The 18,925-nt window shown below is 48.6% G+C and overlaps 6 protein-coding genes across 6 annotated transcripts; 3 read left to right on the forward strand and 3 right to left on the reverse strand.

Moving 5' to 3' along the window:
- Nucleotides 1-356: 356 nt before the first annotated feature.
- On the forward strand, nucleotides 357-818 carry DFJ58DRAFT_728905 (uncharacterized protein; the record flags this gene model as incomplete). Its single annotated transcript, XM_041385663.1, has 3 exons — nucleotides 357-369; nucleotides 518-751; nucleotides 805-818. 3 exons carry the CDS (start codon nucleotides 357-359, stop codon nucleotides 816-818), a joined length of 261 nt encoding a protein of 86 aa, XP_041243063.1.
- Nucleotides 819-1,811: 993 nt separating this feature from the next.
- Nucleotides 1,812-2,018, forward strand: DFJ58DRAFT_619890 (uncharacterized protein; the record flags this gene model as incomplete). The annotated part of the gene is made up of 1 exon (XM_041381024.1): nucleotides 1,812-2,018. A coding segment is annotated over one exon (207 nt), but the record flags the coding sequence as incomplete, so codon positions are not given.
- A 58-nt stretch (nucleotides 2,019-2,076) lies between these two features.
- Nucleotides 2,077-2,736, reverse strand: DFJ58DRAFT_728906 (uncharacterized protein; the record flags this gene model as incomplete). Its single annotated transcript, XM_041385664.1, has 1 exon — nucleotides 2,077-2,736. The coding sequence occupies one exon, from the start codon at nucleotides 2,734-2,736 to the stop codon at nucleotides 2,077-2,079; it is 660 nt and encodes a 219-aa protein (XP_041243065.1).
- Nucleotides 2,737-8,505: 5,769 nt separating this feature from the next.
- On the reverse strand, nucleotides 8,506-9,639 carry DFJ58DRAFT_728909 (uncharacterized protein; the record flags this gene model as incomplete). The annotated part of the gene is made up of 4 exons (XM_041385665.1): nucleotides 8,506-8,593; nucleotides 8,677-8,887; nucleotides 8,946-9,116; nucleotides 9,174-9,639. The coding sequence occupies 4 exons, from the start codon at nucleotides 9,637-9,639 to the stop codon at nucleotides 8,506-8,508; spliced, it is 936 nt and encodes a 311-aa protein (XP_041243066.1).
- Nucleotides 9,640-10,620: 981 nt separating this feature from the next.
- DFJ58DRAFT_792485 (uncharacterized protein) lies at nucleotides 10,621-13,213 on the forward strand. Its single transcript, XM_041390355.1, has 8 exons — nucleotides 10,621-11,078; nucleotides 11,139-11,275; nucleotides 11,334-11,416; nucleotides 11,466-11,838; nucleotides 11,885-12,017; nucleotides 12,077-12,288; nucleotides 12,309-12,754; nucleotides 12,819-13,213. Exons 1-8 carry the CDS (start codon nucleotides 10,960-10,962, stop codon nucleotides 13,074-13,076), a joined length of 1,761 nt encoding a protein of 586 aa, XP_041243067.1. The 5' UTR covers nucleotides 10,621-10,959; the 3' UTR covers nucleotides 13,077-13,213.
- A 1,021-nt stretch (nucleotides 13,214-14,234) lies between these two features.
- On the reverse strand, nucleotides 14,235-17,780 carry DFJ58DRAFT_661585 (uncharacterized protein; the record flags this gene model as incomplete). The annotated part of the gene is made up of 8 exons (XM_041382228.1): nucleotides 14,235-15,203; nucleotides 15,570-16,155; nucleotides 16,225-16,444; nucleotides 16,505-16,679; nucleotides 16,755-17,012; nucleotides 17,073-17,213; nucleotides 17,429-17,562; nucleotides 17,615-17,780. The coding sequence occupies 8 exons, from the start codon at nucleotides 17,778-17,780 to the stop codon at nucleotides 14,235-14,237; spliced, it is 2,649 nt and encodes an 882-aa protein (XP_041243068.1).
- Between the last annotated feature and the right edge of the window lie 1,145 nt (nucleotides 17,781-18,925).

Genomic DNA, 18,925 nt, shown 5'->3' on the forward strand with positions numbered 1-18,925 from the left:
TTTGTTGCCTCTGTCCGTCTTTTGATATAAAACGAGTTGAGGTTCATATCACCCCAACTAAACCCATCTCAATAGCTGGTAATTATGGCTAATGTCGACAAATACGATAGCCTTTCTCTCAACCCTCCACGGAACATTGTCCAGCTCATGGACTGAAGCTCAGGAATCTGTGAGTGGTGTCTATGACTCCGAGGATGTGTAGCTCAACTTCGCCATGCTAGTCGTTACTTGAATCATACAACTACATCACTGCTAACCTAGGCAAAGAAATCCAGTGGAGAGCTTGTCGAACCTCTGGCTTGACGTTCCAAAGGACAAGCTTGCAGTCATCAACCGTGTAGTTAGTCTTCTCCATAATGGCAGTCTCTTGTACGTCTCTACACGTTGTTGGACACTTTTCCGACTAATCCTTATGTTTACAGGATTGACGACATCGAAAATGACTCCCAGCTGAGACTGTAGGATCTCAGGTTGGTCTTGTGTCGCCGTCACCATTATTGATGATGATCTCTTCCAGTGGCTGCCGCCGCCCACAAAGCATATGGTGTCCCTCAGACCATTAATACTGCCAATTATGTCTACTTCTTGGCCTACCAGGAGTTGGCTGCTCTGAGGCCGACTGTTTGGCGTTGCGTTCCCATCTCGAGCTCAAGTTCAGATAGTAGGCTCGGTGACGATGGTCCAGCTGCTGAGAAGGCTGATTTCCCTGAACCTATCATTCCCGATTATGACTTGGACATCGTAGTGACTGGTGAGTTGTTTGTCATCATTGTTGCAACAATCCTAATGCTACACTACATATAGATGAGTTTATGTAGTTTGCCTCTCCATCGTAGGAACTACATGGGCTGAGCTCGGAAGAGGCACTAACGCAGATGATGTTAGTGACTTAGCATGTGGCTGAACGCCTGATGAAACTTCCTATCATCGTTTTCGCTGATTTCTTTCAGCTCGTCCCACGTTGTTCCTACAGTAGTGAGGTTGCTGGGGTGGGCGGGTTGCCAGTCTAGTTAGGGCCGGAAACGGTGGTGCGGTTCTGATTCTGATTATCTTGTTGGTTACTGCTGACCTGGTAAATGCGATCACTGGGATTGACAGTGGATGGTAGTCTCGATACCAGCCACCTTGTCGCCGTGGGAAAGGGGCAGTGGTGGATTGTCAGACAAGGCGTCTGGGAGCACTTCATTGAGAACGAACACAGTACCCGTTCAAACTCCGCTTATGACCTTATTAGGCAACTGCAGTATTGGAGGTGGCTCTGGTGTATTGTACACAGAATCTGCTGCAAATGAACAAGTTCCAGTATCAAGTCGCGCAACAGAAAGGCTTTACATGTGGTTCAAAAGACATGTATAGTAGAAATGATAAGTCCCACTTGATGCCATGCCTGCACTCCCGAAACTTTGGAAATTTTGTCCTGGTGAGGTTGATCTGGCAGCACTGACGAAACGCGCTGAGGAAATACTCAATTGCAAGCCATTTGCATGGCAGCTTGAAGTGGCAGTTGCAATCCTCGAGGGAAATGATGTTGTGCTTGATGTTGGTACTGGGAGTGGCAAGACTATTTGCTTCTCCCTCCCGCTGTTAGGTTGATGAGACGGAGAGTATTGCTGTGGTTGTGTCACCTTTAACAGCTTTAATGATAGATCAGGTATGTAACACACATTTTAATGAAATGTACTTGACTTTCATTCCTAAGGCCGAGAGTGTGAAGCTGAAATGTGTTGCAGTCTGCTCAGAGGTCTTGGAACAACTGGGACTCGGAGTGAAGGCACTTTATGAAGCGCACTGTGTTAGTCTATGGGGGGGGTACATTCCGCCAAGACTATGCTGATATTGGAATCCTGCGAGGTCGGCTTCCAGCAAATGTCCCAGTACTTGTTGTGTCGGCAACCTTACCAGCTCACGTTCTCGATGACGTTTGTGCAAAACTGCAGATTGCAAAGGATTGCGTGTTTGTTCGATTATCAAATGGGCGACCCAACATAGCCCTATCTGTTCATGTTATGAAACATCCTGATGAGTCAATGCAAGCATGCAAATTACAGGTGACAACAACCTGTTAACACACATTAGCTATGTAAAGAGTCGAATGCAAGGAATACAGACAAGGTCCAGGTCTCGCCGTTCTGATATGAGGCGAGGATCCATGCTAACATGACAAAGGAAGGTACAAAGAGTAGGAGCAAGCTTCTTGGCCTTGACAAGAATTCTCTCGAGCGACCAATTGCTCAAAAGCTCAGACACTTCTTGACCTGAAGGCGGATGCAGGAATGCAGCAAGCTTCTTGCCCTCATTGATAAGCAGCTGTGAGGCGGTGCTTGTAACCCATGAATTGGTGATGCCAGGTTGCCGAATATGTATTCCTTCAAGGAGCTGCTGACCGTGTGTGCCCAAAGTGCGTGAGATATGAGCCGAGTGTTGCTGATCGGTCGTGTGCATCATCTCCACTAAGAATTCTGCAAGTGAGCCAAAACCTGCATCTTTGATGCCATGCAATGCATTGCCCAGATGTGCTGCATGCTCTTCATGGGCTCTTCTTAACGCAGTCTGAGCGGCAGCTGCGTCTTGCGACTTTCTTTCTGAAACGAGGCAAGTTTGCTCTGCTGCCATTTCAGATGCTGTGAACTGCCAAGCAACAAGTTGAGCACGCTTTTTTGGAGGTTCTTGTGGTGTATAGATGTGGAAGGAGGTAGTATTCAAGTCGATGTTTTCATTTCGTTTAAATTGAGCCATGGCGAGACAATCTTAATGATCAGCGCGATGTGTCGCGTTCTACAGTGTATGTCACTCAAAAGCGGCAACTACCGACATCAAAACTTGTAATTCTATCTACACCTTCAGAAATACCTTGTTTGTCTTAAAAACCTAACAAATGTGCTATGTTAGAGTAGTATAGTAAGTCTATCAGAATACTTTTTCAAAAAACTTAAGTTTCAAAATTTTCGCTAGCCAAAAGTGAATTTCTAGCGGAGCGTGTCGGAGTTTCCTAATTGGGTATGCAGCATCTGACGGCTGACTCCACAATCAGTCGACGAGAACACCCAAGTTCATCATCAATGTAGGACCACACCGATGATGCGACTTGTATTTCTTCACGGCAAATTCAGCTTGACGCGCATTAAGACCTTTCCTGGGATACTGTGAGAAGGAACTATGAAGCTGGTTGAGTTACACACCTGTAAGCATCCATATATCTCCAAGATTTTCGATAAAAGGCATGTATTGTCTTGATGGGGCATGCATCAAGAAGCTCTGGTACAATGCGCTTCGCGGTGAGGAATGTTCCATCAGCCGCACTGCGGAAACCTGCGAGAATTTTGTCACATCACAATGAGTCAGCGCTGACAATGTGGCCACACACGAGTTTTTGCCCATCCCCAGTACATTTCAATGGGATTCAGCTCACAGTGAAACTTTGGAAGAAACCAACACTTGTGTCCAGCTGCTTCAATGATGAGCTGTATGTATGGTTTTTCGGCTTTAAAATCTTGCTGATTTGCGAGCATTTTCCACATGCAACAGTTGACACCCAGAGATTCACGCACTATGTGCGCATGCAACTCGTCAGGCTCGTCTCCACCCTGCGCTGCTGCCAGTGCCTCACAACGAAGTGTTTCCTGTGCTTCTCATGACAATTTGCATGTCTGACACTCTCCAACAGCTTTCCCTTTGTTTGCTGCTTTCAGGACTGAAATTAGTCCGCGCTCCTCGAGTACACGCTGCATTCCCTTTGGCTGTCCATGAAATTCGTAATCCGGGTGATTGTGAGGGAGCTCGCATGGAAAATTCATTTTTTGGAGCTTTCCACGAAGTTCTGGATGTGGATTGTCCATTGGAATGTAAGTGTCGTGTATGGCCCTCTGTTTGCCACCTGGCTTGACATTCATTTCCTTTGCATTCAGTGCGTCCTTTGCGAATGCTCCGTGCGCGGATGATTGATCAAAAACAAACTCGGCGACTGCGTTCGGATAAATGCGCTCTCGAAAATCAAGATTGTATTTCGAATCTTGATGTATTGTAAGTATATTCTCCAATTTTGTCCAGGATCATTCACGACGCACTTGTTTCATCAGATTATCATTTGTCCAGAACCCGTCGTGATTTTTTCCAGGGTAAATAATCTCGCGAGAATCTGTGCAACTCAGCCGCTGACCATCCGGCAGTGTGGCGTTTCGATGCAGCTGTTCCTCAGATAGTGTCAGTCTTCCTGTCTGCTCAATGATAAAAGACATGGATTGCACACCCTTGGCCCTTCTTTCGAAGTGGCATCTTCCCCTTGGTAACATATACTCGTCGCCAAAGTTCGTTAGCATGGAAAATTGACTCGTCGTGCATAACAGGTACATGTAGTTTCTCTCCAGGCCCGAGAGTTGGTTCCACTGGTTCGAGGTCCTCATCCCGGTAGGTATGATGATACCTTTGCTCATATCAGTGAAGATGCTGACATTTGAATAACAGGCTTTATACCTTTCATTCGCAGCAAACTGTTCTAAAAATTGTTTTCGGTAAGCAACAACATCCTCACACTCATGACCATCAACGTAGACACCCTTCTTGACCTCTTTCAGCTCATATCCGAGTTTCACGAGCCAACGCTGTGCCGAACCCTCAGATATCTTTTGGCCATTGAGGTTGAGACTGAGTGATGGGATTATCACCGTGTTTACTTGTCTCATTAAGAGCAGTGGTGTTATCTATCGTCCATATCAGAAAAACTAACCATTGACAGTATCCATTAATTGGCTGACTCACCTCGCCATCAGCAAGGACAGTCAAGTAGCGACGCACAGCTTGTGCGATGCGCTCGTTATTGAGCAGTGATGGGTGTCCGTGGTGCTTGCCAGCACTCACTGGAGGTAGTGTATGAAAACGGGCAACATATTTGTACAGTGTGCGTATCTTTCATGCCATGTATGGACCCTTGCCAATGGAGACTGCAACAGCGTGACTCGATTTCATCATGGATGCTTTAATGCATGGATTCCAGCTTGTATTTGTCCCACAACTCGATGAACTGTTTGAGAGCATGCAGATGCACTAATGAGGTGAATGATTTAAATTTCTTCGTTTCAATGATCAGTATCTTGACAGTATCAATGACAGGAGTTGGCTCTGTGAAGTCATGATTGTCATCGTCGTCTGCTGTCATGTCCAAGAAAGGATGTGCAGCTTCTTGTTGAATTTCGAAGGTAGGAACCTCATTGATAGACTCGGAGGTGACGTCGATGTCTGATGTACTGGCTGGTGATGGTTCAGAGGGTGATCTGGACTCATTTTGAGGGTTGTTTGCAGTATCTCTTGCTGGAGGCTTCGGGGCCCAGAAAGAGGTGATTGTCATATTGTTTTTTGCACCCTCTCTCATTTTTCTCTTTCAAAGATAGGTAGATGTTTGTGCTGTGCCACTGTATGTTGGCATCGAGCGTTTGGGCAGTTTCACTGGCTTCGTGTCCCCTGAAAACACATCCTGATCAAATTTTCAATGTATATCAGTGCACTGATTGATATTACTCACTGAACTCATAATGTTCGCCCAGAATTTTTGAGCAGATACTGCTGCCCTCCATGCACACCCCTCTGCATAATCCACTGTCTCTTCAGCCTCGACCACAATCTCCATAGCTGCTTCATCATCCGACTCGCTTTCGTTATCTGATACCTCTCCTATATTGCCGTCTATGAGACTGAATGACAATGCTCCATTAAAGTTGGACTCAGAGTCTGCTTCACTTTCGGCATCTGAGACAGGCACATAATCTGGGTCCAGAAAGACTTCAAAAACATCTTCTATCAGCCCATTGTCAAAGCACCTCGATGATGAAGCATACTGCTGCTTCGCTTGCTTCTGTCTTTTGGTAGGAGGAGGCATTCAATGGCAAAAGTGAACAATTACGTAATCAGGTAAAATTTCGGAAATTTAGATTTACGCTCCCTTTGTCTAAGTTTCCTATCAAAATTTCAATCTAAGCACATATGGATCAAAATTGCGGCCTGGGGAGAGTTGCTGTCCCTTAGTGACATACACTGTATGTGAGACGCGCCGTAGTTCACACGTATACCCGATTAGGGCAAAGTCGGAGATTGAATTGTACTCTATTCGTTCAGTACTAAGTGCTACCAGTCGCCTTACACTGTATTACCCACACACACACCTTGTTACCGTTGTGTAAGGCGACTGGTTACGAGTCTAAGTGGATGGGGACTTCAGTGTCTTTAATTGTTCTTTTGGAATAGAAGAGTTTCATTGAACGCGACTGTGTCGAGTCTATATGATGGAGTTGGACTGAGGGAAAGAGATGGAAGTTGCATTAATATTCAAGTCCGAGTCTCCGCGTTCGCATTACCATGATCAACATTGTCGTTCAACATTCAACGATGGTACTTATATACTTACTAGCTTTATATATGCATACAATTGTTTCTCCTCGACCCTCATCCCAAATATTTTTCGTCCATCCTCCATGTTCTACGTTAACACACTGGTGTGTCTCCTTCTCCCTCTGAGACCATATCACTCACCTGGAACCACTTCCGTCTACCCATCACCCACATTTGCCCCTCCTGCGTCGCATCCTCTCAGCTCGTCCATGTATCAGGACACCAGGGATATTCATTACATCCCCTCCCAACTTCGGAATTAATAAGCGAGTTTTAGCTTTTGACCGAAGCTGCAATGTTTCGCTTCTGCTCCAGTGGAAGCTTCCCTATCGACGGGCTAACTGCAAATACCCCGACCTGGCTGTGGACTATGGTGGGCTATTCATGGGCGCATCTAGTCTCAAGGTCTGTCCTGTCCCGTCATTTTCCTGATCCCATAACGAAAACTCTAAACTCACATATGCACCACTAGATTATCATCTCACGAGATCCAATACTAAGCTCTCATCTTAGACGTTCGTGTTCATACCCCTGGCGTCCATGAGTCTTCGATCCGAATTATGGAACATTATGCCCTACCAACGATCCCCGAGAGCGTCGACGATTCTAAGCTCAGTATAACCTCGGAGACTGCTTATACAACTCTCAGGCAAGATGAATTCCTGCATTTTGACCCAGTCCTCGCACGAGCCTGACAGTCTATTTCCCCCGCAGGAACGGCTATCCCCACCTTTATGCATGCGCTTCCAGCCCGCAATCTGCAAGAGTTGTAATTCCATCAACTCTTGGTCCAAGCACCATCGTGTTTCAGCGTCACAGATTATCCCGCTGACGTTTATCCACTGCTGGCCAACGATATTTCTGTTTATGTGTAACTCACCCAGGTCCAATGTTCCGTCAAATGCCTTTTTCTTTATCCCGTGTTCATTCATGCTCAGCTATGTAATCTCTACGAGATTTGTATGACATTCGGTGAGACTATTCATCATCTATCAAGGCCTCACTGATCGCGATGACGATCGACGATTTCCCAGCTCAGCGTGACGGGGATTGAGCATCTTCCCGTATGTCCATTCAGAATGCATTTAATCGAGTCCTTCCCCTGGTATGTTTCGCCCAATATAACATCAATTTGCGAGAAATATAAAAGCCATGTAGAAGTTTTAACTTGGTGAGACTCGAGCTCCTGGTGCAACAAAGATTTGTATGGTAATGAGTGCATGCGAAGCGACAAGAAACAGAGATACAAGAGTGACTGAAAGGAAGAAGTAGACTTGACAATTAGTATGAAAACGATCAACGAACCTCCAAGACCACGTTCCAGTGTCCCAGCAAACCCCTCAACACGAGAGCAGCCTCGAACTTGAGCATTAGCCTCCATTTACCTTGACATCATCCCAGTTCGTCGACACACGGTGATCTTGCTACAGGATCCACATTATCATATCATATTATGATCTGGTGAGTCTCAGAACGAGGACGTTCTGTCATGCATGGTCATCACGACAATGCCAATATGATACTCAAAGGTCGATATTGACCTGGAGAAGAAGAGGTCTTTGTGTGTCGTTGCTTGCTAGTTTGATTACGCTACAGCTTCAGTCAGTTATATTATGGACATGGAAATTGGTGAGGTGGAGATGTAGAACCCTTGGCAACTCGTCATTCTTGATGATAGAGTAAATCCAGCATCAGTTCGTACTAATATGACAGATGAATTGCGGATCTACACACTAGAGGCAGATCTAGAACAGCTGATGGTCGCAACATATGATGCAGCGAAATTAACTTGAATATCCGCTCGTGCGGCTGCCATTTCTTTCCTGCGTGTCAGACATGTTTCTGTACCGTGCCACTAGCTCATCGACATCGCTCGTTACGACAAGATACCATGGTCAACTGTACTGCATTGAGAATAACATCGAGTGGTTGTTTGGAACAAAGAGATAGGCTGACTGGCCTGACTGGGCAGCGCTATTTCATCGTCATCTTAAGGCTCATTCTTAGGGTGCCATCGCAGTCTACATAACCATTATTGCTGAAGCAAAACAGTCCGAATTAGTTCAAGGAGACTGGCAAATCATGATAATGAAAACAAACGGCACTACGAGGCAGAAGGAAGAACACTTACTCGTCCATCGGCCAATCATCCAACTGGCATAAAACTGCAGCTATTTTCCTGTCTCGTTCAGTAGCCGTGTAACGGGAGAATGATCTGTGTATTAGTCAGAGCAAGGAAGACAATGAATAGACTTTAGTATGCCTTTTGGCTTTGGATGAGTGGGAAGATAAACCTACCCTGGGCCCTCAGGTACAAGTGTCTCCCATGGACGTCTCATGCTTAAAATCAAAGGTTTCTGGGTCGCACAGCTCGAGTCAGGCGGGCTGTTGTGAGCCCAAATCGTAAGTTCGGCACTTGGATGCACTGGCAAGCTATGTCCAGACAGACCATACTCAACTCGCCACATCCCATTCTGTCCCATATAAAAGCGCAACACCCATATACGTCCTTCAGCGAATAGGGTGTTATCAGCGCGAGGAACAGGTCAAAATCACGGTCCACATACCCCGGGCAACGAATTCTACTTCCAATCTCTGTGATATACGCAGACGCTTTTGGAACATCCTGAAGACGAAACGAACGGAGAAGTAGTTTTCGCCCGCACTATCCCTTTCACATTGGACTTGAATTTCATCTTGCTGACAACCCAACATGCGTCTCAAAGACCTATCCTTGGCTGATAGCACGCGGTAAGTTAAATAATGCTCTCAGGACATTATGTGCCTGCACTTACGATTAACATTGTCCCCCAAATTCAGTAGCATAAACGAATCGTGGTCGTTGACTGTCATGCACGCAAGTCGCAAGTCGGAAGAGCAAGCAGGCGAGAATTTGGGAATGAATTTAGTGAACTCCAAAAGGGCTTCTCGCCGGTTGTTGACAATCGCCCAATACAGGGCCGTGTGGTCCTCGATATTGGGTTTTTGAAGGAGGTTGGAGAACTCTGCTGCTGGGAGAGCAGCAGCGCAGGATTTAACAATTGATGCGACAGAGGAAAGGGTGAAATCAGGAGAGGAGACAATTTCATGGATGCGAGAAAGAACTGAGGCACGGCGGCGTTTTTGCTTAGTTTGTAGGAATGAAAATACCGATCGTTTACACTGGACGGAATCTGTTGATACAGATGTATGAATCGCATCATACGAAGGAGGTAGGCCGGAGACGCTGGACGCGCTGGCATCGAAAGCTTTGGTGGCCATCGTAGAGGAGCAAAGGAGACAGTAAGGTTAATTATTCGAGAAAATAGGGGCCTGCCAAGCATTAATATTCGCACGAGGCCTGAGTCGAGGAGGGGATCATCACTGATCCTTATTAATTGCAGGATGTCTTACAATATTAATAGGAGGGTCGACAATTTTAAGTCCTGGCCATTATAGGCCATATGGAAGGTTTCGCAAAGTGCTAACTTGCTAGAGTCTCCCAGCTAGCTAGTCCTTGGTCTAATGTTTGCCGACTCCAAAGAATTTAGCGCTCCGCTTCGAATCCGAGTAAATGCGCGATGTCCTGCTACTCTCGACCTCCCGGGCACGTCGCCAGTCGCTCTCTCGGGAGAACTCCACATTGGTCTGACTCTCACCCTTCTACACCAGAGGACGATCGAGTATGGTAGCACACGTGTTTTGAATTCGGCGCATGTTCAAGTGTGAAGTTGAGAAGGACAATATTCGACTCATCTGTGAAATCTCCTCAACTCGTGCATAACGTTGGAGCGGGGCGCTCCGGCAGGACAGATCAGGTCGGGAGTGCCAGGGGTCCTGGCTCGTAGTCGGTAGTCCTGCGGGTGTCGTCGTCGGTCCTCAATAGATAGAGCCGCCTCCTCCCGCCATAGTGGTTTGGCCTGGGTTTCCCTTGCAGTCCGTGCCCGATCCAACGTTCGGTGTCAGCACTCATGTGTCCAGCATCATCTGAGGTAATTGCAGTGCGCACAGCTTAAATGACATCACATGTACATCGCCCCAGCACGCCAAATATTTGGTGCCAATGGATGTTTTAATGAGAGAGCATTTCCTCGTCGGAGGACATGTCAATCGGGATTGATATGCAATTTGTGATGGCGAGAGCTTCTTTAGAGACTTTTTAACTTTGAATGTCGCGTAGTGAGTGCTCCGTGCTCGGTATTCGGTGAGTTGCTACATAGGGCGCCAAACAAGTGCCAACAGGTACTAAACAGATCTAAGCAGATATGTGCCGACCGTAGCTTCAGCCTCATAATTACGTACCAAGTTGAACCAATCAACCAATGTCATGCAACCCATTCCTAAAGCTAACCGCCAAGGCATGTCCCTTCGAATTCGGCGATGCAATTTCAAAGTCTGGATCAATCCGCTTCTGGAACATAGCTGGGAAAGTCTCTGTGTGACTTCCCAAAACGTCTTGGTCGAGACTCTAAGACCATCGTGCGATGGTTCTTGAACCACCTGAGTGAGCGTATAACATAGTTACCACGGTCCTTTGGGCCGCACTCAAGCCCTCCATTTTCACCTCGTACTAGCGGAGCAATAGTTGCAAGGAATCTCCTCATGAATGTTTTTAATCCTCGCATTCTTGATGCCAGCATCCGCGATGTGACAGGGTGTCTATCCGACGCTCAAAAGGCTGATGTTCTGCTCCACGCCTTGCAGCATTTGCCGTCCGAAGGGTATCTGTCCTGCCATTACTTCTACTTATATAAAATCTAGATTTAATGTGCATCACAAAGGTCCCGGATTGTCATGGAGAACGCTATTCAGTCGTTTCTCCAAGTCTCGGGCGTTCCACCACCAGATGTTGCAAGGGCCCTCCTGTTACGTGCCAAAACCCGTTTAGCAGCTGGGTACCGAACTTCTGCACAACAAGGTCAAATTCATACATGTCCATAGGTTCTGTGCAATGTGCCGACATCACCATCTTTCAGATTTGCTGTCTGTTCTATCTTCAGATCCCGCAAATCAGGACGTTAAAGCCATAATACAATCTGAACACATACGACAAGAAATGGTAAGTTGAGCAACCCTTTTATGATGGCCCTTTAGTAAATACTATCAAGCTTATTAGGGAACCTGATGGTCCGCCTCGTTTTTCTGCAGAAGTCTGGAGAGAAGTTGCTCTCTATCTTCCCAAACGTGATCTGAAGTCTCTTTTATCGGTCCCGCATACACTCTCTCGCATCGCAAGTCAGCTTATTTTCCGCGAGATTGATCTACATTTTACGGCGTCGCCGGAACCCTCCAGAGCCGATGACAGATACAGGGGTGTCCATGGCGGTCGCGATGGGGAGGAGCTCGACGCCTGGCACTACCAGCGAAGTGCGGATATTCTTACTCGCATTCTCGTAGATCCTGTCTTTGCCTCGCAGGTCAGAAGCTTAAGCATATATGCTGTTGTTTCAGACACGTCACACACATTGGCGTTTCAGACTGGTTTGTGCTCATTCTTCAATGCTACTGTGTCTCAAATCCCTCTTAGGAATGTTAATTAACTCTTTGCCTAAACTCTGCAACCTTCGCAGTGCGCATTGTTCAGGCAACAAGGACTTAATCAATCGTATGCTTGAAACAATGTGTGCCTCAAACCATCGTCTTTATAGCCTATCCATTAAGTGCGTCGTTTTTGTGCTTCCTTTCCCCAAAAATGGCTGCATGTTAACGCTCCGTACAGTTTCGTTAATCGTTTAGGGGACATCAACATCCCACCATTCAAGCACATCACACATTTCTCCATCACAGCCGAGGGAGGGAATAGTACATCTACCCACGACTTTATATCACAGAGTCACGACAGCCTGCGCTCGCTGGTCATCAAGAACGCAAACTGGACATTCCCAACGGATGTCATCTCCATCCGTCACTTGACGGTCATCGAGTTCGAAGGTTGTTTTTTCCGCAGACAGCCAGGTCTTCTCAGAGATCTTGTCCACCGGCCACCAGCTGGAAGTCACTGACATTGTCAGGTGTACTGGAATGCACTCCATCAGCAACGTTCCGCATGTATAGGTCCTCGCTTCCGTTTCTGACGCACTTTGCTCTCAAGATTGTCAGTCTGCATCGACATGTCACGGACAAGGACCTCGTGCCTGCTATCTCGGAATTCTTGAGAGATCGCAAACATCTTCATTCCTTCCACCTCATCGTGCCTAGCGCAGACCATCGTCGCATTGGTTTTGACGCATCCGCTTGGGGTGTACTACCTTCTCTAATAAACCTCCGCAGTCTTTGTATCACCTATCCTAGAGATCTTTCTCCTTCGCTAGCAGGGTGGCTTATTCCGCGGAGTGTTCGTGCGCTCACCATGGAGATTATGGTACCGCCTGCAGAGGACCTTCTTCTTTTCATAAACGTGAGTTGGAGATGGGCCTGTAATTGACAAGAAGAACCAGCAGCATTGATGTGTTTCGTTATAGCAATTACGCCCCGGAGTCCCTCCTCTTCTCACATTTGTTGGTATGACAAACTTTCCAATACGTTCTGTCATCAATGTGATCGACCACGGCTTTTCCAACGTGCGGCTTGTGCGCATCGACGAGACTGTCTGCAGTGTCATCCGCTTAGATGATGGGTCGATAGAGATCGAGCAGTGGCCATATCGAAGGGTCAAGTACCACACGGCGGTGTGGTTGCAGTCCCTCGGGTGCGAAGATGCAATAAGGCACCTGGTATGATAAACACGAGGAGTTTTCAAAACAAAGACATTGAATGTACTTTTACAACGGTTCCACCTTGATGTTCTGCTTATCGGATGGCTATCTGTAGGCGCAAATATGAGGAATAGTTTAGGGTAAATCCCTTTGGAAGGAGTGTCACCGTGCCGGCCTGTTCGCGTGTCTAGTGTGACAGTGGCTGGAAACCTCACGCTGTGGATGAACTCTCCAACAACCATCAGGCGATGTCAATGTTGACGATGTCTCGATACAGGTATAATAAGACGGGTATGGAAACTTGGGATCGAGAAATTCAGAGTATTGGCAGCTGGCACGACATGGATAGTGCCTGCCAGTGCCTACCACTGAAAGCATTGTGGCCTGTCCACGTGTTTCGAGGATGGGTCGTAATTTCGCGAACTTGTCTGTCGTTTCACCCACCTCTATCAAAAAAATCCGATACCCAATGAATGGAAATCGTCCTCTAGGAGACCTGATGGAGCGGAAGACGAACAGTTGATCCTGGCTGAACATGATATTCAAATGTTGCACGCTATGTTTCCAGAAGGTACCTTTCTCTTTGAGATTGAGTAACCCAGGACGGCATCTCGCGGGCAGAGCTGGATGATGGAAATGAGCCATATGTTTGAGAGAAGTCAGAAATGGAAGTTGGAGACACTAAAAAATGCGATATGGTTCATTATCATGGACGCCAACGGCGTCCGCCACTGCAAATTTGAAACTGAGCCTTCAATGCGTACTGTCACGGCGGACACTGCTGGCGGTATGTGCGTGAGTGTCCTGCAAGGATCGTGCTAGAACTCCTTGAGCAACACAGATGCTGCGACCTCAGGATGTAAATGCCGAGCCGCGGCCGGGTACTTGGAGATTAAGCATGTATGTGTGTAACGTCGACAGAAAATACAATACAAAAGTGTATGCGTATGCTAAAGATATCGCGCAGATGCGGTGGGGGAAACAAGGGAAAATTGGAAAGACTCGTTGATGCGCATGCGTATGTATTACTACATCAGATGATGCAGAATGAAGTGGAAAATGATATGTAAACAGAAAGCACAACCAGAAACAAAATCACCTCGAAAACGTAGATTCAATTCGATATCAAATGCCAAAGGGGGAGAAAGCAACCGTCCTCCAGATCCCAACATGCAGAGAAACTTAATCCAGGGGTACCAAAAAACTCGCCAACGCCCAGCCCACTTCTCCCCTAACTTTTGCATCTCTGCCTCCCTCCGCATCAGCAAGCTCCCGAACTAGTAACAAACAATCCTCCCCGTCATCCACATATAACGGTAAATCCGGATGCGTGCTGGGGTGCCCGTACTCCCTAAGCACATCAAACGTATCTCCAGATCGCAACTCGAAGAACGGTAAACCCCGATACGATACTCCAGCAGGTGGAATACACATGTGTATGGCAGCGCATTGGTAGAGCGCGCGGAGCCCTTGCAAGTCAGTGGTACGTCGAGTGGGGGTATGTGGTGAATGTGTTCGGGTTGGCGTAGTTGGCATTTGGTATGTAGGCAGCGCACTATCTGTGCTATAATAACTTGGTGCCAGTGAGCTCGGAGCTCCGAGGCTCTTGACAGAACTGGATCGCGTCCTGTGGTATGACGGCCGCAATGTATCTGTGATCTTACTCTTTAGACTCGGCCGTCTCTGCGAGCCACGCCCCCGGTCTCTGTCGTTGTCTTCCTGCTCATCGTCAAACGTGGCGAACGACGACGGGCTTGGTGGGGGATCAAGTACAAAGGGTATGTTGCTGAGTATCGGCCCAGGCAGACTCTTCATTCGCGTGGGCTTGAGGTGCGGTGGAGAGGCGCCACTGCGAGACTGTGATGGCGGCTGTAGGGCAGAAGGCATAGGTGGTACATCCTCGAACCCCCTCCCAGTACTTGTACCAGGACCAGGGTTATTCTTGTACGACTTGCCTGACTTTCCAGATTTACCGGAACGCAGTGACTCATCGGAGGGTTTGCGAAGGATAGGACCGGTGGGGATATTGTTCGTACTCCCACTGCGCCGTCGACCAGTCATATCATAAGATCTGGAGTGCGAGTGCGACGTGCGCGACGCTGCGTTAGACGAGGAAGACACCGATTGTGAGCTGCAGTGGTCATAGGAGTTCTGAGGATTGCGAGGGTCGTAAGAACTTTGCGAATTACGAGGGTCGTAGGAATTCTGTGAGCTGCGAGGGTCATTCAATCGGTAGAGTGTGTCATATGATCCAGAACCAGATGAATGACGCGCATCATACTCCGTCTCCCGCGCATACTTCGTTTCATCCCTCCTAGACCGACCCTCATATGACTCCTTGGCCGTATATCGGGCATCGTACGACCCCTGGTGCTGATGCTGCTGCTGCCTTGGGCGCGTAGGGGATACCTGCGGATCGAGAGGGCCAAGCGCGGCAGCAAGGTTTGCTGATTTTGCGCCTTGCGGTGGTGAAGTACGATGTTGCACATGCTGCGGTATTTGGTACTGTGGGATCACAGGACGCAGTCGCTCCATCTTCTTAGGCGGATTGACAACCGCTAACGACCCGAGCACGCCCAACACATCGCCCCATCGTTCGCGCCAGACACGAACTGTCTCGCCTCCACCGGCTGGTCGGTCCGCGTGCTCCATACTGTCTCTTGTTGCTCCCGCACCTTCATGTCCAAGGCCCTCTCCCTCTACCCGCAGAGCATCCCACAACTCCCCCCACCGCTGCCTTACAACTCCCCAAAATGCTTCCATTCCTCTGGCTAAGTCTAACACCACCCCATCAATCCCACGTTCCAGCAGCTTTACATACACAGGCAACTCCAACGCAAGCTGCCCCCGCAACGCAACGTAACTCTGGCTTGCCTGTAGCAGCGCCTCTGACGGGCGTTGCTTGCGCGTGATTGGGAGGTGCAGAAGGTGCATATGCAGCGGCTGCAGAGTGTGCAGCGCACTGAGAAGCTTGAGTGGCGCAACCGATGTGCCTTTGAGGGATTGGAGAGAGGGGAGGATGTGTGAATGGAGTTCGTGCTCGAGATCTTGTACGAGTTCGACTAGTCCGGTACAGAGCGAGAGGAACGCGTCGAAGGCTTCACTTTGACCGGTCCCTAAGGCATCTGGTGAAGAAGGGGGAGAGGGATTCGAACTAGAATTGTTCAGGGACAGTTCAGGGTTGACGGTGACGCCAATGACGCCTGCAAATGACCATCCCCACTTGACGAGCGCCCCGAACAGCGTATGGAGAGTCCGAGCGTAGCCAAATGCGTCCCGGGCGAGGTGGGAGAGGGTAGTGATATGCGACTTGAGCCTGCTTTCGAGGGTTACAATGAGGGCCGCTTCGGCGTTTTCAGGGTCAGGTTCTATTTCTGAAACGTGGATGGAGCCTTTTTGTTTCGAGGGTGACTTGGCGGTCGAAGCAAGGGACTTCGGAGTGCGCAGAGAACGCATGCGGGAGACGGAAGCGTTTACAACGCCCACCTTGGGGATGCCGACAGATCCTATACCACTTGCTCCGGGGCCGTCTTTGGCGTGTCCAGACCCGAGGACTTCTCTGACGACTTCTACCCGCCTTCGTCCCTCGTTCACAGCGCGAGCTACTTCTTCCACCTTCTGCTTCGCCTCTCTCAGTTTATCAAGCCCTTCAGTTCCTTCCCTCAGTTTCCCAAAGGCCTCGCCTATGCTCTCTGAAGTTACAACAACGAGCGGCTCCGGAGTAGCACTGATCACAGCGCCCAGCAACAACCCGTACTTCAACAACCTCTGAACCGGCTTGATTAACAAACTCGGTAGGTCCCAAGCGTGCGTGTGTGCCTCAACAAGTCCTTTGCTCTCCTTGAGCCACCGCGAGAATTGAGGCGTGAGCTGCGGTGGTGTGCTGAGGACGTCGAGATGTGCGAGTGCGCGAGGGTGTGCGGTGATGTAAGTCGTGTATGGGGGCGCAAAGAGGGGTACCTGGAGGACGTTGGGCATCAGTGTGAAGTTATACCTAATATCGAGAGGGACTAAACTCACCACCTCCAGGAAAACCTCGCCCACGCCCTTGCCTCCTTCTTCGATCGCTGTCTCGAGCTTTGACACGAGCATGTCAGAAAGAACAGCTAGTTCAGAAATGTTGCGGAAAATAATACGTGTGTCGGCGACAGATAGTGGGGGCTCGCCCACCGGGCGTAAAAGCTGTGTTGGAGCCTTGGATTCAGTCAGAGGACCTACTAAATTAGCGATTAGTGAGTTGAGCAACCACAGAGAGTCATAGAAGGACCTATTTGCGTGAACGTAGGTACATTCAATTGGATAGAAGGCACGGTGAGCTGTATCGTCGGTTGGCAAAGGCCCGAAACGGACATGTCAGACGTAGAGATAGTGCTGACTGTGCGTGAAGACAAGGACGAGCATGTACCTGAGCTCGACTTGGTGGATTCGGAACTTGAGCTAGACCCAGGGTTTGAAATTTCTGAACCCGAGACTGGGCGCGTACATGAGAAACCGAAAGGTGGAGGGTGACCTGCGGTGGATTAGAATATTTTTCAAAGGAATTAAAGAGTAGGAATACTCACCAGACGCCAACCTCATATATACATCCCTGATGAGTGCCAAATCGCTTGCATAGGCACGTTCAGAAGTCAGAAGCTCTAGCAGAGCATGTTGGCGTTTTGTGATGGCCGGTGCGGGTGTAGGGGGGGCTGTGGTCAGATCGTCCTCTGAGCGCTGTTGACTTGACATTGCACTCCGATCCTCTGCCAGCTCAAGACGGTTATCGGTTCGTGGTCTTGATTTCATGGGTAGGGAGAGGGGTAGAGTGGAAGGAGGGAGGGGGAGTTCCTTGTCTTTAGGGAAACGAGTAGATGGTATAATAGTATGAGCCGATTCCATGGTAGGAGTATGGCCGGCGTTAGCTGTATCAGCACCGACGGAATCGGTATAAGCAGCGACGGGTCCGGTATAGTTGGTGTATAGGGCAGTAGGGAGGGTATCCCCGACGAGGTGCTCTGTTTCCCTTTCTCTATCGAATTCGTCCTCGAATTCGTCAACGACTCCAATAACGGAGTGGAGATCGGGCGTAGAGCCGAGAGCCTCTAGAAGTTGTGATAGAGATGAAAAGCTATGAGTCCGGAAGACGGGAACCATCTCTGGCTCTGGCGCTAATTGGAGCATTGGCAACATCTTTGGCTGTTGGCGCGTGGCAGGAGGCGCTGTGATAGGATGTGACGATCCAAGGGTTAATCCAATCGTTGGTTTTAGCTGTGATTGTCGTAGATCTAGAGCTTCTCGCTCTCTTGATCGTCGTCTAGCTTCTTCCACAATCATAGAATTACGACCAGGTCGAAGTGCTGATCTTGGTGGCAGCACAGGTAGCGTAGTACTAGACACCTCCAGACGGTGTGGTTGTGGTTGGCCTTGAGTCGATGTTTGTTGTAGCTGCTGGTTATTAATGAAACCGTGCCCGTTCAACCGTCCACTAGCCTCGAGGCTCCCAAAATCTAAATGCTCCGCCTCTGCACTTGCAATGTCCGCCATTCTAATTTAGTTGCCAGCTGGCCTTGAGGCAGTCGTAGATCCGTTCAACGTCAGCTTATTACTTCGCCACGCTAAGTATATAGCCTAGGCTGGCTGAGTATATGGCCTAGGCTGGCTGAGTTGGCTGGTACTCTCGTGTTTGCAACCTGTCCACTGCACTTATGCCGCATCAACATCAGCATCGACCTCCACGCTGACCATTGAAGGCGCTCGGGCGCTTGACTTGCCTATCTCAGCCTGCCTTCTTCGTGTGTCCTTCGTGTGGTTCCCTTGCCGATAATATCACTATCTTCCAAAGTGTGGTAAAGAAAAACGAGATACAGTCAGCAATCTCGACTTCCCCGCCGCTC

Source organism: Suillus subalutaceus (assembly GCF_016647625.1).
Source record: "Suillus subalutaceus strain FC151 chromosome Unknown DFJ58scaffold_65, whole genome shotgun sequence".
Taxonomy (NCBI): Eukaryota; Fungi; Basidiomycota; class Agaricomycetes; order Boletales; family Suillaceae; genus Suillus; species Suillus subalutaceus.